The following is a 25,139-nucleotide window of genomic DNA, read 5'->3' as shown; positions in this document are numbered from 1 at the left end:
TGAAATTGTGTTGGAATTTGTCAAATGCTTTTTGGGCATCAATTAATATAATCATGTGGGTTTTTTCCTTCATATTACATTGACTTTATGTTAAAACTTGCTTGTATGTCAGGGATAACTCCCACTTGGTCATGGCACATAATCCTTTTAATGTGTTGTAGGATTCAGTTTGCTAGACTTTACTGAAAATTTTTGTATCTGTATTGATAAGGAATATTGCTATGTAATTCTCTCTCTCTTTTTTTTTTCTTTTTTGTGATATCTTTGTCTGGCTTTGGTATCAGGGTAATGCCAGACTCAAAGAATGAATTAGAAGTACTCCCTCCTCTTCTGTTTTTCAGAAGACTCTGAGAAGGATTAGTGTTAATTCCTCTTTTAGTGTGTAGAATTGTGTAGTCATCTGAATTTAGAATTTTCTTGGTCAGGAGAGTTCTGATTACTGATTCAATCTATTTTTATAGTTCTGTTCTAGTTTTCTTTCTTTTTGAACCAGTTTTGGTAATTTGTGTATTTCTAGGAATTTTTCCATCTCCTTTAGCTCATCTAATGTATTGGCATGCAATTGTTCGGTTTTACCTTATAATCCTTTTATTTCTGGAAGGACAGTAGCAGTGTCCCTATTTTTATTGAAGATTTTAGTTATTTGTGCCTTCTCTAATTTTTGTCATTCTAACTAAAGGTATGTCAATTTTGTCGACCTTTTCAAAAAACTAACTTTTGCTATATTTGATTCTTTTTGTTCTATTTTTAAAAGATTCTACTTTTTTGAGAGTGAACAAGAGGGAGAGCACAAGCAGGGGGAGAGGCAGAAGGAGAGGGAGAAGCAGACTCCCCACTGAGCAGGGATCCCGACACGGAGCTCTATCCCAGGACCCTGAGATCATGATCTGAGCTGAAGGCAGATGCCTAACCAACTGAGCCACCAGGTGCCCCCTAACTATTGTTTTTTATTCCCTATTTTGTCTTCAACTTTAACATTTATGATTTTCTTCCCTCTAATTGCTTTGTATTTAGTTGACACTTTTTCCAGTCCATTAAAAGTGTAAAGTTAGGTTATTGACTTGAGATATTTAATTATTCCTTAAATTTCTTTTTATTTTTTAAGCAATTTCTACACCCAACCTGGGACTGGAACCCACAACCCTGAGATCAAGAGCCACACACTCTACCAACCAAGACAGCCAGGTGCCCCTGCCTGATTTCTTTTTTAATATACAGCTATAAATTTCCCTCTGAGTACTGCTTTCTCTATCCCATAAATTCTGGTATGTTCTAGGTTTATTTTCAGTCTCGAAGTATTTTCTAACTTCTTTTGTAATTTTTCTTTGTCCTATTGGTTGCTTAAGAATGTGTTATTTAATTTCCACATTTTTGTGTTATAAAATTTCCAGACTTCCTTCTGTACCTGATTTCAGATCTCATTCTATTTTTGTAGAAGATGCTTTGTATGATCTCAAACTTTTGAAATTTATTGAGACTTGCTTTACAGACTAACAGGGTTTATCCAGGAAAACATCCGTGTACAGTTGAGAAAAATGTGTTTTCAGCTACTATTTGGTAGATCTACTAGTAACAATACTCTCAGTTTCTGTTTACCTGGGAATGTCAATTTCTCCTTCACTTTTATTTTTTTTAAGATTTTAGTTATTTATTCATAGAGACAGAGAGAGAGAGAGGCAGAGACCCAGGCAGAGGGAGAAGCAGGTTCCATGCAGGGAGCCTGACGTGTGACTTGATCCAGGGTCTCCAGGATCATGCCCTGGGCTGAAGGTGGTGCAAACCGCTGCGCCACTGGGGCTGCCCTCTCCTTCGCTTTTAGAGGATGATTTTGCCAGATACAGAATGAATTTTTCCTTACCAGTTCTGTTGTTCTTTTTTTTGTTGTTTCCTTTTTTCCTATCAGCATTTAGAATACGTCATCCCACTGATTTTTGGCCTCCCTGGTTTCTGATGATAAATTGCCTCTCAATCTTATTGAGAATCCCCTGTGTGTAATGAGTCACTTCTCTTGCCGTTTTCATGATTCTCTCTTCGCCTTTGGCTTCCAACACTTTGATTATGATATGTCTCAATGTCAATGTCTTTGAGTTCATCCTGCTTGGAGTTCTTTGAGATGCTGGATGTGTAGCTTCATGCCTTTCATAAAATTTGAGAAGCTTTTGACCACTATTCCTTCACATATATTTTCTGCCCCTTTCTCTCTCTCATCTTGTACTGAGACTCATATTTTGAGAATATTGATAATGTTTCAAAGTATCCCATGGGTCTCAGACTCTGTTCAACTTTATTTTTTACTTTCTACTACTCAGACAGTAATATCATCAGTTGATTCTTTCATCTTCTCAAATCTGCTGTTGAACCTTACTGGTGAATTTTTCACTTGAGTCATTGTACTACTCATTTCAGAATCCCTATTTGGTTCCTTTTCATAATTCATCTCTTTACCAATATTCTCTACTTGATATCCTTTGTCATCTTCACAGTTTCCTTAGTTCTTTGTACATGGTTTCCTTTTCACTTTTTGAGAATATTTTAAATAGTTGATTAAAAGTCTTTGTCTAGTAAGTCCAATGTCTGGATTTCCTCCAGGAATGCTTTTAAAGATTTATTTATTTATTCATGAGAGACCCAAAGGGGGCAGCAGAGAGAGAAGCAGGCTCCATGCAGGTAGCCTAATATGGGACTCAGTCCCGGGCCTCCAAGGTCACACTCTGGGCCAAAGGCAGTGCTAAACCGCTGAGCCATCTGGGCTGCCCAGGAATGCTTTTATTAATTCTTTTATTAATTCCTTTTTTCTGTTTATGGCCTAAAACTTGTTTCTTTGAATGTCTTTGTTGTTAAAACTGGATGTTTTGGGGATCCCTGGGTGGCGCAGCGGTTCGGCCCGTGCCTTTGGCCCAGGGTGCGATCCTGGAGACCCGGGATCGAATCCCACATCAGGCTCCCGGTGCATGGAGCCTGCTTCTCCCTCCGCCTGTGTCTCTGGCTCTCTCTCTCTCTCTCTCTCTGTGACTATCATAAATAAATAAAAAAAAAATTTAAAAAAAATGCTTTAAAAAAAAAAACTGGATGTTTTGAATATTATAATATGGTAAGTGTGGAAATCAGATTCTCCTCCCCAGGGTTTGTTGTTGCTAGTTTTATCTGATTTTGTGTGTTTAGTGACTTTCTTGAACTAAATTTTCACAGTCTATATTCTTTGTTCTGTGTAACCACCGAGGTTTCTGTCCCATTAGTTTTGTGGCCATGTAGTGATTCAACAGAGATTTCCTTAAATATGAGATTGTAAATTTTTCTTTTTTTTGCTCAGCACTTGTCTGGTTGCTATAAAGTTTTAATTGGTTTCTACAGTTCCAATAAAGTTGATTCTGACATTTTTTTTGCCAGATCATTCACTGCTTTTGTGGAGAACATTTTCTGTCAAGTCCATCCAATGACTTTTGTATTTCAGTGATTGTATTCATTACTTCCAAAGTTTGCAGTTGGTTCTTTACGTGTTGCATTTCTTTGCTGAGACTCTCTTTAAACATTTGTTGCTGAAATATTTCTGATTTTTAAGAACATTTTTATCATAGTTGCTTTAAAGTCTTTATCAGATCATTACTACATCATTGTCAGGTCAGTGTTGGCATCTGTCGATTACTGTTTTCCATGCAAGTTGAGACTTCCGTGGTTCTTCCCATACTAAATAATTCCGAATTCTATCTTGTGTATTTTGAATGTTTTTTTTATGATATACAGGGTCTTGTTTGTATTCTACAGAGAATGTTGCTGTTTTTGTTTTGGCAGGCCATTTGCCTAGTTAAGTTCAGGTTGAAATTTCCACGGTTGGCTGTGCTTCCAATGTCAGTTCCATTTTCAGAGCATTTCTAGTGCTCTTCAGATCTTCCGTGCATATATGCCACCCAGTGATTAGTACGGGACATATGTAGTGATCTACTACTTAATTCAGTTATCGCTTATGCTACTTAGGATCAGGTCCACACATACATGGCTCATGAGTGGGCCCAGAAATTTATAGACAATTTTATGAGGTTGGCTTTAACACACTCCTCCCTTTGTGTAATTTCCTGGAGCCTACCCTTTTGGTCTTTCTGCCAGAAACTTGGGATTCTAGTTATTCCTCATTTGTGCTCTTCCACAACTGGGCCTCTGTATACCCAGAATGTTTAATAACTAGCCTTCCATTCTTAAGCCAAAATCATCATCATCAACATCACTAACAGCAACAGCAATAAGAGTTCTCCTAACAGAATAAACTGTCTGGGATTGCAGCAATTGTTCAGATTGGTATCCTAGAGCAAGATATCTGAAATCTAACATTTAGTGATTCCTGAGAAAAGTGGTTGGCTCTCAGCGCACTCACCCTAAAATGAAGCCTCCTATTGACAAGCTAAGGCCACAAAAATGAGCTATCACTTATGTTTTTGTTGCCTTGTTCTTAAAAGAGGATGGAAAAATATTTTAAAATATAAGTTATAAGGTATTTATACATTTAGCATGAATATAAATACAATAAAAAGATCAACAGAAAAATTACCACAGAGGAAACAGGTAACTGAAAAAAAAGAGAAGAAAATTTATCATTTCACCATCATAGCAATAAATCAAGAATAGGATACTGTGAAATACGAATAACGCCTAAACAAGGAAAAATCTCTTATAAGTCAAAAATATTAAAAAATTGGAAGACAAAACTTAAAATATACTCGAGAAATGAGAACAACAAAAAAAGAGACAGAAAACATGACTTAAAAGAGTGTTGTCAACCTAGGGACTTTGCTATCTAACCACTAGGAGTTATAGAAAGAGAAAGGGAAAACAGTGGGAAGATTTATCAAAGAAGAAAATGATATGACACGCAGTCCTCCTAACCCGTGGGGAGAAAGAGGTAGTCATAGGAGAGGCAGCTGTTATGCTATCTCTCTGTGTTGGGGCTTCGAGTCCACAAGAGAGGAGAAATACCCTAGGTTTATGGAGACTCATGCCCTGATCCCCAAAACCAGCACGAGAGCCAGAAGTTTACCTACTTCATCTTCCCAATACTTCAAATGCCATCTTAGAGTCAAAATGGAGAAAAGGGGAAGTAACTTGAAGAATGAGATGACATCCCCCAAAGACCAAGTGATACTTGAAGAAACTTTAAACGATGGGGTTGGACTGAACGATAAAAAGGTTTTCTCTTCCCAGGAACTGAGTATAGATGGATGATTTTATCTGAGGATACAAAAGAACTTCTGAGCCTTCAAGCACAAAAGCCATGTAACTGACAGCATCCAGCACTCGGAATCAGAGAAAATCCACACTCTGGCTAACTGTCAGAAAATTTTATGACATTAAAAATAAGAGAAGTCCCTAAAATCTGTCAGGGGGAAAAAGGACCCTGCAAAAGAACAAGAATGAGATGGGTAAAAGATTCAAATGCATATCTTTCTTAGAAAGAGTGAACCAACAAAGAGGACATGAAATCCAGACAAAAGTGCATCTAACCAAGGAGAATAAGGAAGGAAAGTTCCAGGCTGTCAGTCGAGACCTGACTAATGCAAGAAGATGGAGGACTTCTAGGAGTGATCCTAAGAGAAGCAGGGACTCCAAAGATTGCTATATAACTCCAAAGAATTTTCAACTTGGAGAGGTGATAAAGGGATAAACATAAGGAGAGAAAAGTCATTCAAAAACCCCGTGAAAAAGTAAAAGAACTTTTCAAGAAAGGAAATGGAATTATAATGTACTACTTTACACTGCTTGGTTGTATATGAAGTAATATCTACATGATCATAATAATATAAACACTTATTCTCTACTCTTAGAGTCAATGAGTAGAGAAAGCACAGAAAATGCACTTATGGTTACAACACATGACACAGATGTTTGCAACTGTGAAAATATAAAGATTTGTGGTGAAAATACAATAGTAGGGAAACTGAAATGGGGCAGAGTGTGGAATTAAATCCTTATTTTGGAGGGCAAAATAACATAATACGAATAGATAACATCTTAAATTATAAATCTAGAAAGAATATGAAGAGAATTTTTTTCAGGGATCAAACTAAACATCACTTCGCCTCTGCTGAGGTGACTGATGTGTTTCCTTCCAGATATTTAATGTATTTACCAGCAGGTATGCTGGGGTATTCATGTATATATTTCTCTTCCATCTCCTTACACAAATGGTAGCATGCTATACATAGTATTCTTATGCCTTATCTTTTTTATTTCACCATGTCTCTTGCAGATATTTCTGTATTACTACTGAGCTTCCTCACATTTTTAATGGCTGCATATTATACCATTATTTAGATGCATAATTTATTTAATTGGGTCTGTACAATCAGTTCCCTGGAATGAAAATCAACCCACCAATACATACAGACATATATACACACATCTCTGTCATACTTACTCTGAGCTCTTTTGGGCCTGTATGGATTGAAAGCAAGTGTAGAGTACCCGGCCAGTCTAAAAAGAGAGAGAGAGAGAGAGAGAGAGAGAGAGAGAGAGAGAGAGAGAAAGAGAGAGAGAGAAAGAAAGAAAGAAATATCACACAGAGAAGGATTAATATTCAAACAGGTATGGCACTTTAGTAGATTCTAACCTAATATTCATATCCATATATAAGTGATATCCAAAGACCCTCTGGAAGTGGGATGTTAAAAGGGATTCCAAACATGGAATACGCCATAAATCAATTTCTACAAAGCCAAAATCATTTCATGTGAAGTATAAAGTTCAAGATACTTCACTGTTCCCGGAAAACAGTCATTTTATGAACAATATTCATTATTAACATAAATTCTGACAATATAACTAATGTATTAAAGGACAGAGCATACTTGGTAGTCTTGGCAAAATTCATTCCTACAATGTTAAATAGTAATTTTCTTTTTGTTTGAACTGACACGTAGTTAAACCTCTTGACATGAACATAAAATTCAAACAGAAACCCTCTAAAGAATGGCAAGACTAGCCATTGATTGAGCTGCTTAACTTCTCTGAGCTTGGCTCATCCATAAAATACAGATAATAATCATCCACCGGGCACCTGGCTGGCTCAGTTGGTTAAGCATCTGACTCTTGATTTCAGCTCAGGGTCGTGAGATCGAGCCCTGTGTCAGCCTCTGTGCTCAGCATGGAGTCTGGTTGAGATTCTCTCTCCCTCTGCCCCTCTCACACATGCTCTCCTTTTCTCTAAAATTAATAAATCTTTAAAAAATAATAAAAATTCTCATAGACCTGTTATCAAGGCTAGAACATATTTATGTAAAACACCTAATAAGTAGGCACCATACAATAGGTGATAAATGGCAGCACTTGTTACTACTAGCCATCAAAATATCTGCAGAATCTGGCCCCTTTTCATTATTACCTCCACTCCTTCCACCACGGTCAAACCTCCATAAGCCCTAGCCTAGATCACTGCAGTAGCTTCCTAACTGGTTTCACAGACATCATGGATTCCACACTCCCTCCTTCCCCACACACCCACCCCCATCCTCTGTCCAACTTATGATCAACACAATAGCCAGAAAGATCCCATTAAAACATAAAGTCACCATCTCGTGGCTTCTGAAGTCAGAGTCAAATCAAAGGCCTGATGAGACCGGCCCCTGGGTATCTTTGAGACCTCATTGTAGAATTACCAAATGAGTTAGTGTCCAGACCAGGACGGTTTCAAGAAAGAAAGGTGTTAACTCAATAGGAGACCGGGAAAATGGGGTAAAACTGAGCCATAGGGTCATGGTCTTCCTCATTCTGCTGTAGTCACACTGACCTCCTTGATGTCCTCTGAACATGCCACACTCACCTCAGGGTCTTTGCACTGGCTATTTCGTCTGCCTGGAACGCTCTTCCCCCAAGAAATCCACAAGACTTGCTCCCTCACTTTCTTCAGGTCCTGACTCAATGACCCTTCTCATTGAAACCTTCCCTGGCCACCCTATTAAAATTGCAAAAAGATTTTTCTCTATTCTCTGTGTGTTTACACACACGTGCGCATGTACACACACACACACAATACCTTTGTGTTTTTATCTTCTATGAAACAGGAAAAAATAAGTCCTACAAAGCCTTGATCCATCATCTGGTACATGGCTTGTGTGCGAACATCTGCAAATAAACAAAAATAAAAATCTGCTGTCAATAAACTACATCTCACAAACATGAATATTTAAAAACAATAGCAGCATACAGTCCTCCCAGGATATAGATTCTACAGGCAGAACAGAGATCCTAAGGGCACTATGACTGTCAAAGCATAAACATTTTACTAGGTAAGGGAAGAGTACCATGAGAAGTCTACAATTAAATAAGAAGAGCCAGGGGGACGCCTGGGTGGCTCAGTGGTTGAGCATCCGCCTTCGGCTCAGGGCATGATCCTGGGGTCCTGGGATCGAGTCTCACATCGGGCTCCTTGGGGGGAGCTTGCTTATCCCTCTGCCTGTGTCTCTGCCTCTCTCTCTGTGTGTCTCTCATGAATAAATAAATAAAATCTTTAAAAAGAAAAAGCTAGGTTTAGAACTCTTTAGTTAGTCCCCCGAAACTTGATAATTTATTCCAGAGGACTCCAAAAGAAAGGAAGGCTGAAGAAGAAGACAAATAGCTTCCTCAAATAAGCATTTGGATGGACATCATTCAGGGAAGTGAATACATGAAACTTGACAATAAAGAATGGAAGTGTAGGACTATTATGGAGGAAATTCTTATAGAGACTGCAACAGAATTAAATTCAACATCTCAGGGAGTAGATACAAAATCTCACTATATGGTAATACAATTTTAGAAAAGGAAATCATAAACAGGCACCAAAGCACAATATCTAAAAGGACTAGTCAAAAGATCACCCCCCCAAAAAAAAGATCACCCCAAACTTAACAGAGGCTAAGTTTAAAGATCTGAGGTGTTCAGAGCACCGTTTCTGAAGGATACGAAAGATCAGGTATTATAACAAAGCACTGACAGGTGTGGTTTGGTCCAGGGACTCTTGCCCAGTTACTTTGCCAATATGTTCTTAGACATTCTTTGCATTTATACCTTTTAATGTACATTGGGACTTGTCCCTGGTGTCTTCCTAAGTAGAGTAAAAAACTTATTCATAAAATCTGTTCATAATGATTCTAAAGAGTAGTGACTTGTAATTTCTAGATCAGAACGTTTGCTTGGGAAAATATAATTTGTTTACAGTGATTGGTTGCAAGCTTAAAGCTGCAGCCTGTATCTGTCACGGGAGGTTGATCGGACTCAACTTTGGTGGTAAATAATCTACATCACTGTCCCAGTGTGAGCTGCCTCACTCCCTAAGAACTGAGCAGATCTTAAGAGTCATGAACATAGCTACAAGCACATTTCTCCTTTTCATATACACTTACAAGGACAATAAAGTGCACGAGAGTAACTTAAAAACCATGTCAAGTCTCATGAGAGCTATGAAATAACCTGCACCATTTAAATCACGTCCCTTTTTCTTTTGCAGAGTATGGATGGATAAAATTCAGGTAAGTTAATGGTATGAGTACGATGTAACTTCAAGTATCTCTTTGTCCACCAAACCTACGCCTCCTCTTCCATTTCTTATTTTCATAAATAGCATCCCCACTTAACCAGTCTAATTGAGATGTTATAGAATTCCTAGGTCCGTGATTCACACAAATTTCAGTTTGAACAGTGACTCATCCAGTTATGAGCCATCTCTGGTTTCAGACAAGGTATTTCAACTCTCACCGCAGGTTAGTTTCTTCCCTTAAGAGCCAGGCACTCCTCATTAATCTGGAAGTGTTTCTAAGGAGTAGAATCATGGTAGTGTCAAATGCTAGAAAACATGGAGATATAAAAAGTTTTCTAGATTTTTCTCTCTTTTTATTTGGAGAGGGAGAAAGAGAATCACCAATAGACACCATGCGGAGCATGGAGCTGACCCGGGGCCCAATCCCAGGACCCTGAGATCATAACCTGAGCAGAAACCAAGAGTCGGAGCTTAACTGACAGAGCCACCCATGTTTAGTAGATTTTACTGGATGTTTGTTTATATATATATATATATATATATATATATATATATATATTTGTATTTTGTATTGTTTGTATATATATGTATATATATACACTTTTTTTTTTTTTACTGGATGTTTAATGTCTAGTAGATTTTCAACATGGCCATCACCGATGAGTTTCAGTGGCCTGGAAGGTAGACTAGAGCAGGATGGTGAATGTAAATGAAAAGTGAGGAAGGTCTTTGGCCTGAAAGAAGTGGAATTGGCAAGTATTCTTTTTTTGGGGGGCAAGTGTTTTTTATGAGATAAAGCTGCATGAAGGCAGAGGCCTTGTTTTTCTCATTCACGGCTTTATTCCCAGCACCTTGAGGAGGGCTGGACACATAGTAGACACTCAAATTCATTTGTTAACAGAATAAACAACGATGGGGAAAATCCAGTACAGTGGAGAAAGAGGCCAGAGTGGACAAGAAGAGGGACCAGGAGATGAGCCCAGTGATAAGTGGGTGAGTAAAGAGAAATGGAGAACATTCCTTTCTATGACTCCTACTTCCTGTATTCAAGTAGGAAGCAGTGTTATCTGCTGAACGTGCAGGAGGAAGTGAGTTCAGAGGCTTGAGAAAGACAAAAAGGTAAGCAACTGGTCCACACTGAAACTAAAAGGACATGATACAGGATGCCATGTATGATCTGAGAATGGATTCTGGACTGGAAAGGAAAAATTGCGACAAAGGACAGGATTGGCAAAATTTGAAGAAGTTCTATAGATTACATAAAAGGATTATATCAGGGATCCCTGAGTGGCTCAGTGGGTTTGGCGCCTGCCTTTGGCCCGGGGCGTGATCCTGGAGACCCGGGATCGATTCCCGCATCCGGCTCCCTGCATGGAGCCTGTTCTCCCTCTGCCTGTGTCTCTGCCTCTCTTGCTCTCTGTGTCTCTCATGAATAAATAAATAAGATCTTTCTTTTTAAAAAAAGGATTATATCAATGTCAATTTTCCGGATTTTGATACTTGCCCTGTGGTTATGTAGGTAAATACCCTTGTTCTTGAGAAATACATACTTTAGTACGTAGGGAGAAAGGAACATCATGTCTACAACGTGCTCTCAGATTGTGTAGAGACAACACGATAAGGCAAATGCGGCAAAAGGTCAACAATTACTGAACATGGTTCTTTGTACCGTTACTGTGATTTTTCTGTAAGTCTGAAATCCTTTAAAAATCAGGTTTTACAGCGCTGGGCCAGGCGTGTTTGGCCAACATCACCCTTGCCGTTGTTCACTTTCTCCGAACTCCTGCTCCTCGACGGCAAAGCCAAAACACTCACATTATACTCCTGAAGGAATCGGATTCTGAAAGTGGGTTATCAAGTTCTTCCAGTTCAAACCACTTTCCGTTCTGTTCCTTACCCAGAAAACTCTGTCCTTTGTACATTTTATTGCTGTGGTGGGGAACATAATCGGACATCCTGAAGAAGTGCAATATTTGCTGTGCCTTTTAGTACAGAATGGCCTATCTTCTCTCACCCTTTCGCTAATGATGTAACTGTGACCTTTATTTTCTCCATAGACCCTGTTGTTTTTGTTGTTGTTGTTTAAGTCTTTAGGTTTAAAGCTTGTCTTTAATGGTATTTTACTCATTTATTTCTTAGTCCTAAGGCCTTTATTTTTAAATGTGCTGTTTCAATTTGCTGCTGCAAATGTCCTTTATTTCTTTATTGTTATTACTGTTTCTCCTTTAGTACTTGACCTGTTTTTTCTTCCTCACAAAATCATAAGGTCCAAACCAGCAGAAACTGTGACCAAAGTGTCCCACAGAGAAATCCTATAAATGTGTTGAATTATCATTTTTCCCTCCTTCTCACTTGTCATTCCTATTACACATACTTACTGTCCATACAGTCTGTACTTTAAATCCTCACCAACTTCCACCCCTGCCCCCCCCCAAGACTTGCTAACCCAGGGCACTTGTTAGACTCAATTTTTAAACAGCCATTTGAAGATGAGCTACGCATCTTTGCATCTACAAAATTCCCTACGCTCTGTAAATCCACAACGATCTAGTCATTGTGAACACCAGTGGAGTGGGGAGAGGATTTTTTTTTGTTTTTACCTACAGTTCTGAGATCTCAGTATTCTTTCTTTTTTTAAGATTTTATTTATTTATTCATGAAAGACACAGAGAGAGAGAGAGAGAAGTGGAGACGCAGGAAGGAGAAGCAGGCTCCATGCAGGGAGCCCGACACGGGACTCGATCCCAGGACTCCAGGACCACACCCCGGGCTGCAGGCGGCACCGAACCGCTGCACCGGGGCTGCCCAAGATCTCAGTATTCTTGATCCTTCCAGTGCTGTCTGCCCTTCAACTTTAGATATGTAATCATGCTCTCTCCATGTCAACTTGCACAGATAAATGCCGTGATATCCACGTTTGCTATTGTGCTAAGCATGGGAGGGACAGAGAACGCCATACGTGATTCCGTATCATTTTCTGATAACATGTTCCCCTTCTCTGTCAAGGAGGAAATCGTGGCACAGAAGAGTTCCAATATCTTCTCAACAGGAAGTGACTGAAATGAGATTCTAGGAGTCCTGTCGCCTGAAAGAATCCAAAGCTGCTGTTCTCAACTCTCGAGCTTTACTAAGTCTCTGAACTTTCTATCTGCCTTTATTCCATTTTGTTATTTATGCCTTTTCCTTACCAAGTTAGGTACTATGCTTTTTTTCAAGGGAAGATCTCAATGCTCTAGTCTCCAAATTTATTTTGTGTTGAAGTTACTTTCATTTGGCTCGTTAATCATGTCATTATTTTTTTATTTTTTAATCATGTCATTATTTAGAGCCGACTTCCTGTTGTTACATTCTGCGGTGACTTTGTTTTCCCTGCTGCTCAGACTGCTGCACTGCAAATGCCTCCCTAGGTTCTTCTTGAACCTTGGATCTTTTGCCCGAGAGGAAAATTCATTCTCTGAACTGTGAACACTTTCTGGGTGTTCCGCTTCAGAGATTGATCAAGTTTTTTTCCTAAGCACTTAGAGTTTCTTTTTTTGCCAGAAAATTCTCCATTCTAACTTATTACCACAGGGACAATATCGTTCGAGAATATACATACATTCCAACCTTTCTTTCATTAGTGCTTGGTACTTAGTTCTTTCTGGCCATGCTACTTCCGTGGGAGAATTTTGAAGCAGAACTGATTTTAGTGTTAATGGTGGCAAGAAAACAATGACTCTTATTTTTGAGTAAGGGTTAGATGAAATCAAACACTGAATTTATTCAGTGATATTAAAGTTTTACAGAAATATATTTATAGCCATAAAACAACCTTTACTAGGACATTAGTAAGCTAAAGAATTTGAATAAGGTCAGTGACTTAAATAATGTTATTTCAGTGCTCAGTTCTCAACTTCCATAAATATGCTGTGATTATGTAAGAGAATATCCTTGTGTTTAGGAAATTCATACCAGACACTATTCAGGACTGAAGGGGAATAGTAGCTATGACTTATTCTCAAATAGTTCAGGGAAAAAAAAATCTCAGACACACGCACAAATGTATGTAGACAGAATGGGAGAAAGTGTGGCAAATCTAGGGGAAGAGTATCAGGAATTCTTTGTAGTATTTTATCAACTTTAAGTCTGAAGTCATGTGAAAATAAAGGTTTACCGATACTTCTATCATTATTGCAAGTTCCTGCTTCTATTTTTTCTTTTCCAATTGAAAAAACTGTTTTGATAATGTATTTTTTTGTTAATGCAGGATATCTTAGGCATGCCACTCTTATGTTAACAGCAGGTCAGGTAAATTTCTGTCGGCAAGAGGTAGAGCAAGTCTATTATCTCCCTTACTCTACATCAGTATTTAACTGGAAATATGTATCAGAATTCTTTTGAGGAGTCTTTTCATAATATACCAGCCTAGGACCCACTCCCAGAGGTTATTACAGCAGGTCCAGGCTGGGAAAGATGGATTTAAGACAGGTACATTTTACAAAACCTCTCCCAGGTGATTCTGAGAAGTATCCCTCCCCACCCATTACTCTAGATACACAGGACAACTCATCTATTATTATAATCTGAGACTACATTGCTCTTGATTTTTTGCCATTCATACTATGGTATACACGAATATAGAATTTATGATGTCTCAAACCCCTAAGACTGGAAATAGAACACCACAGTGGAAAGAACACCTAACCCATGTGAGCCTCAGTTTACTCCTCAGTACACTGGGGGAAGGATCCCTAACCAGGTGACCATGAGGATTCAGGGAGAAAACGTTCATAAAGCATTAGCAAATGGTTAAATGCTCAAGAAAGGTCACTTTCCCCAAGGAAAGTTATTCTACTTCTTTCAAGAGTCGAGGAGAAATAAACAAACAAAAAATGACCATGATTCAGGAAAAGCAGTAAAGATAAAAAGAGAGAAAACAATTTTGTTACACTATACTGATTAGAGGGGCGCGGAGGTAGGTTGAGAGCCCCAAAGGCTCGGAAGGAATATGCGTCAAACCTCGACTTTGTAAATCTCACCCCGCATACCTCTGAGTCTTCCGAATGGGAGTGTACTGGGTGCTGGTTTTCAGCAATCTGCAATCTTGAGTTACAATTTTTTTTTTTTTGGATATCAGCCAATTGTCAGGCTTTAGTTAGTAATGGTTTCCCAAATACATTCATAATGGAGTGCTGAAATATTATCTCTATTAAAAACAGTATGACATCAGTCATTACTTTTAAAACATAGCAAAATAAAAATGAGGGCACTTATTTAAGGAGAATTAAACTATGGTTTAAAAAAAACCATCGTTCATGTAATGGAGAAGAAAAGGGGATACTAATTTCTAAAAACAACAGAAGCGCCTGGGTGGCTCAGGCGGTAAAGTGTCTCCCTTCGGCTCAGGTCATGATCCTAGGACACAGCCCGCATCAGGTTCCCTGCTCAGTGAGGAGACTGCTTCTCTCCCTCTCCCTCTGTCCCTTCCCCTGCTCATTCTCTCTCTCAAATAAATAAAATCTTTAAGAAAATTACAAAATAAAAAACGAAAACAAATGTTGCAAGCCTATAATACTTACCAACATGTGAAGGCCAAACAGTTATATGAGGATGGGAATGATACCAGCCCACAACTCTCATGGGGCGACCTGTTAGTTCAGCCAACCTGTGTGTCTGTCAAGGTATTTTCAACTTGTGGGAACAAAATTTGTGATGCTAATAAGGGCTCAGAAAGCATCCTGACATTTCATATCAACCTATTACAATTCAATGTCAACCAAAGAATGAAATAAGGTCAACACCCAGAATTTCCCAGACCTCCCATTTAAAGCTAAAGGTATTTCTTTTTAAAAATAGAATCGATTTGGGGCACCTGGCTGGTTCAGTCAGTAGAACATCCAACTCTTGATCTCAGGGTTGTGGGTTCAAGCCCCAGGTCGAGTGTAGAGATCACTTCAAAAATTAATTAAAATTAAAAATTAAAAAATAAAAATAAAATCCATTTAGCTTCCATTATCATATATAGTTCTATCCTCTTAATCCAATTTAGCTAATGTTTGATCACTTAAATCCTTATCACTGTGCTATCTGAAAAGAAGCTAATCTCAATCTTTGGAACTCACATTATTTACTTGAGTAATCTTCTATCCTCCCTCTACCTCCATCCTACTCACAGTTTTGAAAAAGAAACATAAGATTCAAAAAATTTGTCTGGTTTCTCTCTGGCAGCCTGCCCAGTGTCAAAAATAGCAATTGGGGTGGTTTCAGAGAGCAAACGAACAAAGACCCCCACTTTGGTCTCCCTGTGTGTTTAGAAATAGACCACAAAAGAGTATTTTCGTCCTTTGTTCTAGAAACAAAAATTTCCCATAACTCTATGTGAGGCTCTGAGTTGAGATAAGAAGTCAACTTGGAGATAAGAAGCTGTCCCCTTCTGCTGCTGCTTATTGGGACTACTGCTGGTATCTCATGAAACACTGGTTTGTTCTCTTAAAAGTTAATTACATTAAAGCCCAATAATCGTCTCTATACAGCAAATTCTGAGAAAGAAAACTTTTTAAAGAATTTTTTTTTTATTTTTAAATGCCAAGAGAGGTTACTTAACTTCTCTAAATGCATTTCTTCATCTTGCAGATGGCGGGGGGGGGGGGGGGGGGGGTTCCGCTTCCAACAGCAGTGCACAGTAAATGAGGTAATTCACGCAAGATGTTTAGTAAATGCTTACCAGTCAATGTAACAGCAAACGGTGGTAACAGGCAACAGTGTTTCCAGCGATCCCTTTATCTTGGGAATGGACTAGTTTCATTTTGAAGTTATAATATATAATCACAATAAAAAACATCTTTTATACGATTATGTTCTGGGAGACAGAGAATAGATTGGAGGCTGCCAGAGGTTGGAGTGGGATGTTGAGGGGTGGGTGTGGCTTATACAGGGGGAGCAGAAGATGGATCTTCACAGTGATGGAACAAGTTAGCAATCTTGACTGTGGTGGATATACATATATTTACACATATAACAAAATGGCATAGAATGACACATTGTCTCAATGTCAGTTTTCTGGTTTCCATATTGTTTCACCAAGTATTTAAAAGGTAGCATTCGGGGGAAGGTGAGTGAAGGGCACAAGAACTTTTCTATACTATTTTTGTGACTTCCCACGAATCTATAATCATTTCAAAATCAAGAATTTTTTTAAAAGATGCAAAAGTACATGCCATAGAGAGTGATACATGAGATTATATGAAAATACAAAAACAATTTGATGGGAGAAATACACACACACCATGAAGAAGCTGAGAAAAACCATTACTTGTATCACAAATGGCTAATTGATTTCCTTAATATAGAATGCCTATAAATTATTAAAAATTTTCCAAAGCAATGGAAAGATGGGCAAAGGACATTACCAGGTAACTTGGAGAAAAATACAAATTAATACAAAAATACAAATGATCCTCAAAAATTAAAAATTAAAAGGTGATCATATTTACTCATAATTAGAAAAATGCTAACTAAAATCCCAAGACATAAGAAACAATTTTTTTTGTGGCTCAGATTGGCAACCTTTGCGAAGGTGCAGGGAAACAGGCCCTCCTGCATGCTGCCAAGAGACTAAACTGGTTAAACAGCCACAGCTACAAGGACACATAACCTTTGCTCCAGCACTTTTACCTCAAGGACCAGATTATACAGATACGTGTACACATTTGTGAAATGCAGTGATGTACAAGGACACTGCAGCACAGTGAAAGCTTACAAACAAACTAGACACCTGCGTGAGGACGGAACAGATTTTGCAGTCAACAGAATGAGGCACCTGGATGTAGCGATGTGAACAATTATCTAGATATGCTGTTGAGCAAAGCCATAAGTTACCACATATATGTATTAGTTTTCTTAAACAGAAAATATTTGTGTATGTTTCTGTATGCTCAGGATCCACCTGTAAGGATACATGAAAACCTAATAACCCTGGTTATGTCCAGTGACAGACTGTGAGGGAACTAGGGCATAGAGGTTGGAGAGAAATACCTCTTTTGTACATACTTGCTTTTGTACCTTTTAAAGTCTGTACTAGGCATGTGAACCACCTATTTGTAAAAGTAACTTTTGAATTGAGAACAAGATAAACTTGACTCAAAAAAACAATGAATGACTAAAGGCCATTGATGCAAATTTAACTTTCTATACCTGAGGTACGGGGTCCTGATCACAGGAAGCAAAGGTCCCATTTGATTCTTTTTTGGTTATCTTTAACACGGAATATTGCGTCCCATTTTCAGCAATGCATTAGAGGGGGCAGTGAGGGAATGGAAGGATGGAGGAGGGAACGGTCCCATACAGTTCACTGTCACAGGATCTGACCCTGGGGTCTTTTGGCATTTAAGAGCAGGAATGTTAGAAATTTCTAATTTTCCCAATAAAAGCCACTCAAAAGGAAAAATGGAAAGAAATTCTGATTAATCATACAATTGGGTCTAATGGGTAAATATGAACACCGGGAAAGAGTCACCAGGAAGATAATCTGTGAAATCCCCTCAAGCAGGCTAAAGCACATAAAAGCACAAAAGCCTCTTATTGACCAGTAAGGATATCTCTGCCTCTGTTGAGGCCGCAGACAGCTGCTCTGGAGAAATTTCCACTCGATCCTTCCTCTTATCAGAACGTCGCAAGATGATGACAGAATGAATGTGAACGATTCTGACGGTGTCAACCTAGAGGGAAATCCACAGAAACGTTGACTTCTGTCTCACGCCAATAACATGCATCTTGTATTATTCTATCAGGTTAAAAACTGCATTTACAAAACTGACACTTTTCTCATGAATAATAGAATATGTCAAATAAAAGGCATCCAACCTCAATATATACATTTCAAAACAAAAATAGAAAGGCTACTATTTGGATGAAGGAAGAGCTTTTTGGATGACCAACTAATAATCATTTGATTTACCACTAAGTGCAAGATACTCTCACAGAAAAGGATACAAGTCAGAGTGCTGACAATCCAAGTGTTCAAAATGCTAATGGTTTGGTTAAGCAGCAAGTATCATACATGAAATTATAATGAAATAATGTAGTCCCTCAAAACTAAAAGGCCTTACAGGACAGGAGTCACTTAGATCAGAAAATAATCATCATAGGCCAACAAGTAGACTATTTTCTGGTGTGTGTGTACACAGAATTTCTGCAGATATCAAATGGATGTGAGTAAGATGTTTGGGAGACAAGTTGGCCAACTGGTTTACATACAGAACTTGAGGTGGAATGGCAGACAGTAAGATTAAGGTCAAAATGAAAATCGATGGGGTCTCGGATATCATGATCTGCAGGATGAACTGAAAGGATATGGTCTCAGCCTGAATGTGAGGTAATGAAAAAATTCTGGAATCAGTGTATGGCAGAGATGGAAGAAACAGATTTGAGATTCATTAAGAAGGAAGAATCCACAAGATTTGATAGGCAATGGCCCACGGGTGAGAGAGGACAGGAAGCTGTCAAGGATAACTCTAAAACTTCAAGGTTGAAACTCGGTGGAACAGGAGAGGCAGATCTAAGTGGAAAAAGGATCAGGAAGGAAGGAAGGAAAATGAGCTGATCTAGGATGAGGAGATGTCAAGAGAGTCAAGGAATAGTGTAGGGAGAGGGAGCAGGGGTCCCGGCCTGAATTAAGGGGGTGTGCCCATGTCTCAGATGAGTAGGCTAAGAAGCCAAAAAGGAAGAGAGAGGAACGAAAACCAGAAGAATGAGATGGTTCAAGAGTTTCCCGGGAAGAGACCCGTGTGGCACCGGTAGATGTTGCAGGAACAAGGGGGAAGCCAGACAGGAGATTCCTGAAGTCCGCAGCCATTAGAAGCATGTGGTTGCCTCTGGTGCCTTCTTCCACCCGATGAACTCTTCCACAGCTTTAAACTCCCTGCCCATCCTATAAAAAATCAGTCCTTCTTCCCTCCCATGCAAGTGTTTTTATAATATGCACAGATCTCCCTACAGATCATATCATGTCCTGTTCTGTTTCTTGAAAGAATGTTCTCCTCTACTGGAACATAAGCTCCTGGAGGGCAGGGAACATGTTTGAGTCAGATTTCTATCCTTATTAACGGTACAGTGTCTGGCAGACGGAGTACATGATAAAGAAAATCCGAAGCAGAACGGAAAGACCCTTGACCTCCCAAGGAGCAATGAGACAAGAAGCTGAGCTCTCAACGGAAACAGCTGAAAGAGAACGGAGGGAGGGACATGTTAGAGTGCGTCAAGACAGCTGAATAAGCTTTTAAGTATTTCTGCCAAATTAAGATTGACAGGACAGCAGCATTTTCAATACTGTTCAATTTGTCTCTACCCCAGCTCTCTGCTGTTGGAAGGATACAGCCTTGTCCATGCTGCGGGGTGCTGCAGGAGAGATAGGGTACAGGAGAAGGGGAGAATAAGGAAAAAATGGTAAGACAGCAATTAACAAGGAGAGTGACAACAAATTCTGTGAGTTCTAATGAGATTCAGCAAATTCCTTTTTATCGAATTACATATTGGGTGAATTGGGCATTGGCAACCTAGTATTTCAATGACTTGGATTTTGGTGAACTAGCTTGCCTACCTATGAAGTAGATGGTCTTAGCCTTACTTACGGAAAAGGAAATTGAGAAATGTCAAATAACTTTCCTAATGTCAGGGTGCATGGATGGCTCAGTAGATTGAGGATCTGCCTTCGGCTCAGGTTGTGATCTCGGGGTCCTGAGGTGGAGCCCCCCGTCAGGCTCCCCGCTCAGCAGCAAGGCTGCTTCTCCCTCTGCCCCTCCTCCCTTACTCTCTCTCCCTCTCACTGTCTCTCTCAAATAAATATATAAAACCTAAGAAAAAAATCCATAAGATAACCACTAAAAGGAGAGTAAAGAATTTTTTAACTAGGAGGCTGAAAGTAGAATAAAGTATATCTGATTAATTCAAAAGAAGGCAAAAAAGAAGAGAGAAAACAAATCAGTGGGTCAAATAGAAAGCAAAAAGATAAAGCCATAACCCATATATATATATATATATCAATAATCACATAAGTATAGTTGAACTAAATACTCCAATTAAAGAGATTATCAGACTACATTATTTATTTTTTGACTTTTTTTCAGACTGGATGTCTTTGGAACTATATGCTGCTGATAAGAAATACACTTTACTCAGCCATTAGAAACGACAAATACCCACCATTTGCTTCGACATGGATGGAACTGGAGGGTATTATGCTGAGTGAAGTAAGTCAATTGGAGAAGGACGATCATCATACGGTTTCACTCATACGGGGAGTATTAGAAATAGTGAAAGGGATTATAGGGGAAAGGAGGGGAACTCAGTGGGAAAAATTAGGAGACAGAACATGAGAGACTCCTAACTCTGGGAAAAGAACAAGGGGTAGTGGAAGAGGAGGTGGGCAGGGGGATGGGGTGACTGGGTGATGGGCACTGAGGGGGGCACTTGATGGGATGAGCACTGGGTGTTAGACTATAATGTTGTCAAATCGAACTCCAATAAAAAAATGTACAAAAAAAAGAAACACACTTTCAGTATCAGTACACAAAAAGACCAAAAATAAAAGGATGGAAAAAGATATGCCATGCCAACATGTACCAAAAAGATAAGGTCACTGAACTCCTGCAGTTTAATATCTATTTGGCCAGAACAAATTAACACAGAATTCCAGATGAAGCATGGACTCTTGAAACATAAAATCACGTCATTAAGATTGGGAATGTATTTAGTAGGAGCTGCTGCCCAGGGTGACTTCTCTCTCCTATTGTCAGATAAGATCTCAGTGGCTAGAGGAAGGAGGAAAAGAAGTGCAGGGTAGGATGGCAAGACCAGTCGAGACATAAATGAAAAACAAAATGAGACAAGCAAATAGAAAGGCCATAAAGGATTGACAGATGTCCCTGAAAGCCACTGGTAGCTGAAGGGCTTGATGAAGCCTGTTAGTCATAGTCACATAAGAAATAAAAGATATTCCAGCTTAGCTAGATTGGCCCCTACACCTTTTCAGTCTTGGAACTCAAGTACTGAAACCCACTTCCTTGTACTCCTCTGTCTTGGTATAGAAGAGGCTAGAAAATATGGCCTGCCCAGCCTCCCTTGGGCAAAACCTGGCCACGTTCATTCATTTATATATTGTGGCTGCTCTTGCACTATGATGGCAAAGCTAAGGAACTGCAACAAAAAAATGTATGACCCACAAAGCCAAAAATGTTTATCATCAGGCCCTTGATAGAAATCTGTGCCTGCCATCCTCCCCATGGCTCATGGGCAGGTAAACACTAAGTTCCTATTTTAAGGAATGTATGGTCATCAGTACAACACAGACTTTTTAAATATATACTTATATGTAAGGCACTACATGAGGGCCTAAGTCCACAAAGATAAACCGGATACAGTAGTCATGTCCAGGAAGAGGGACAGGTAAACAACTGTAAGACAACAGCCATGCCCTGTGATAGATCTGCACGAGGAGCTACCACAGCACAGAGGAGGGTATCTAACCTAGTCTACAGGGCAGGACAGGTTCTTTAGAGGAGACAGGCAGCACCTGCGAGGGATAAGGAGCTAGCTGAGCAGAGGGAAGCAGTCCAAGCATAATACCCAGCAGATACAAGGAATGAAACAGTGCAGCACAACCTAGAAACTGCCATAATTTACCATGCTTAGAACTTGCAGATAGGTAGAAATAAGAAGGCCCTGAATGCTAAACTAATGAGACTTCATCCTAAAGGTAATGGAAAATGCACTCATTTTAAGTAGAGATAGGTCAGATTTAAGTTCTCAAAAAAGCATACCCCAACCAATCAGAAGACAGGACTAGAGGCAAGAGACTCAGGGCAAGGAGAATGGGGAGAGGCTAGCAAGTATTTCAGAAGTGATAAGGACCTCCAAGAAGGTAGCAGCAGTTGGAAACAACACGAAAGCAATCTATGGTTCTGAATGGCTGTGAGTGGCTCCCAGACTCGGCTGCACCTTAAAATCACCTGGGGACTTATTCAAACTCCTGCCATGTAGGTCGCACTCCAGACCAATGGAGCTGGCATCAGGATTTGTAAGATTACTCAGTACTTCCAAGGTGCCCCCCGGGCTCAGGAACTACTGAGGGAGGAGCAATGTTGGAAGAGTGTTTGAGGAAGAGGAAAGGCTCAGTTCTGAACATGTTAGTTTAAGATGCCTGCGTCTGGCTAAGCGTGAAACAGGCAGTAGGGTATGAAGTACTAGAGCTTAGGATAATTGGTGCTAATTGGTATCTACTGGATAGTAACAACAGCAGTCAGAATGGCCAATATTTCCTGGCTAGCTGCCAGGTGTCAGGCACTTGGAAAAAGTGCTTTCCATTTACTGACTTGATAACTCCCCTAGTGACACATGCACCTCAATGCTTATAGCAGCATTACCAAAGTAGCCAAATCATGGAAATAGCTCAGATGTCAATCGACTGATGAAGGAATAAAGAAGAGGTGATATTTGGTATATCTATATCTATATCTATATATTGGAGTATTAGCCATAAAAAGAATGAAGTCTTTCCACTTGCAAGTACATGGATGGAACTAGGGTGTATGAAGCTAAGCGAAATTAAGTCCATCAGAGAAAGACAAATACCATATGATCTCACTCATATGTGCAACTTAAGAAACAAAACTGATGAACATAGGGGAAAAACCAAAGAGGGGCAAACCATAAAAAACCATTCTTAACTACAGTGAACAAACTGAGGGCTGGTAGAGGGGAGGTGGGCAGGATGTTGGGGATTGAGGGCACTTGTGATGAGCACTGGATGTTACATGTAAGTGATGAGTCACTAAATTCTCCTGAAACCAACATCACACCACATGTAAATGAACTTGAATTTTAATTAAAACTTCAAAATCAAAATAAAAAATAAGACTCCGCCAATGGTACTCACACTGAGGTCAGTACTATTATTATACCCATTTTACAAATGGGTGTTTTACACACAGTACCTAAATCCAACTCTCCCAACAATTTTCTGAGGTTGGTGATTGTCATCATCCCTGTTTTGCAGAGAAATCATAGCCTACAGATATTAAATAACATGCCCAAAGTCACACAGCGAGTATCAGAGGAAGAATTTCTTTTTTTTTTTCTTCTCTTCAGAGGAAGGATTTCAAGACAGGTCTGTCTAACTTCAATGTTGCAGCTAAAGCCATAGGGAAGGTAATGCTGCCCAGAAGACATTCTGGGAAGGCAAGGAGGAGACCAAGTCAAAAACTTGGCGAATACCAGTGTTTAATGCAAAGGATGAAGTGCCCATGATGGATGGATGGAAGGAAGGAAGGGGTGAGAAGGAGGGAGATACAACACAAACAAAAGAACCCATGACAGTTCAGAGTTCTGAGGAGATAAGCACCAAGAAATAACCCACTGATATAGCAATGGGGAGGTGACTAGAGACAGAATTGGAAACCAGGCCTTGGTACGTGTGACTGTTGAAGGTAAAGAAATGATAATTATCGCGGCCTATCTTTTTTCAAGAGGTCTAGCTGTTAAAAGGAGGATGTAAGAGCAGTGACTACAGGAACATAGAGGATGGAAAAGTAATTACCCTTTCCCTTGGGGAAATGAGAGTAATTGAAGCATAATCGTATCGTAAGGAAAAAAGGCCCGTCGAAAGGTTGAAGACTCAGAAGATGAGATATTTGATGAGCAAGGTCTTTGAAGAACCTGTAGTTCTGGGTAGGAAATGAATTTCTTTCCTAGATATGGGAAGAAAGGAGGCAAAGTGGCTTGCATATAGGGGTGAAAAGCAGATGGAGTTCCATTGTCTGCTTGGCAGGAGAAGAGGCCGTAATCGATTTTCAGAGTATTTTACAAAAGCAGTGGCCTGCATCATATTTGGAAAACAGTGAAATGGTCCTATACCAGAAAGTAGAGGTTGAGAAGCATGATCCTAGAGCAACAAAACTAGAGCCTGCCAAAAAAGTTGAGGCAGGATGGCAGACAGGACAAAAGTCAAGGTAGACTAAGAATGATGAGTCATGGGTACTTGCTTGTAAGAGAAGGGTTGCCCAAGTAGATGTTGGGACTTGAGATGAGATAAAAGTCAGGGGCACAGGTTTCGAGGACTGACCAAAAGTTTCAAGGAAGTGGGGAGAAGGGCCAGAAATTAGGCAGACAACAGCCTGGAGGGGAGCTGAGGGCGATTCCTCCTCTGAACCTGCTACAAATAGAGGTATTTGGTTCCAGTGCTGGTGAGTACACTCTTCAACTGATTTCAGTAGAGAGGATGCGCTATGCAGCCGTGAACGTGGGCATACGCAGACTGATCCCTGGCTGAGAGCAGCCAATGTCGGCCAGAAATCCCTCCCCAGCTGAACGTTTCCGTCATGCAAAATTCTAGCACACATACCTTTTCAGCAACTGTGCGTATTTCAGTTCCGGTATATGTGAATTTGGAGTCACTCCTTTTGGGGATAAATTAGGGAAAAAAAGGGAACTGAGGCTTGGAATATAAAAAGATATTAAAGCAAAGTAACAAGCTTAGCAGTTCTTGCCATGATACCTTAGCAGAGACAGAGGAAGTGTGGCTAAGTACATCATATCTGTTCCCTGGGAAAGTGAAATTTCTAGAATCGAAGGCATTAAGGAGGTGGGTGTGAGAAGTACACAGTGAAAT

The 25,139-nt window shown here is 39.6% G+C and overlaps 1 protein-coding gene across 3 annotated transcripts in view; it reads right to left on the bottom strand.

Moving 5' to 3' along the window:
• Positions 1-25,139, bottom strand: part of BRCC3 (BRCA1/BRCA2-containing complex subunit 3) — a 62,218-nt gene that overhangs the window by 35,794 nt on the left and 1,285 nt on the right. For 2 of the 3 annotated variants that reach the window (XM_041741387.1, XM_041741389.1), the window contains exons 3-7: positions 24,873-24,927; positions 18,076-18,195; positions 15,058-15,145; positions 8,018-8,106; positions 6,404-6,459 (exon numbers count right to left, since the gene is read on the bottom strand). In XM_041741387.1, coding sequence (XP_041597321.1) covers positions 6,404-6,459; positions 8,018-8,106; positions 15,058-15,145; positions 18,076-18,195; positions 24,873-24,927 — 408 coding nt within the window. The remainder of the gene's footprint in view (positions 1-6,403; positions 6,460-8,017; positions 8,107-15,057; positions 15,146-18,075; positions 18,196-24,872; positions 24,928-25,139) is intronic. The other variant, XM_041741388.1, reaches the window with a different exon arrangement.

This window comes from Vulpes lagopus, chromosome X (assembly GCF_018345385.1).
Source record: "Vulpes lagopus strain Blue_001 chromosome X, ASM1834538v1, whole genome shotgun sequence".
NCBI lineage: Eukaryota > Metazoa > Chordata > Mammalia > Carnivora > Canidae > Vulpes > Vulpes lagopus.
The sequence above is the reverse complement of the archived record's forward strand: the minus strand, read 5'-3'. Positions and strand labels throughout refer to the sequence as shown.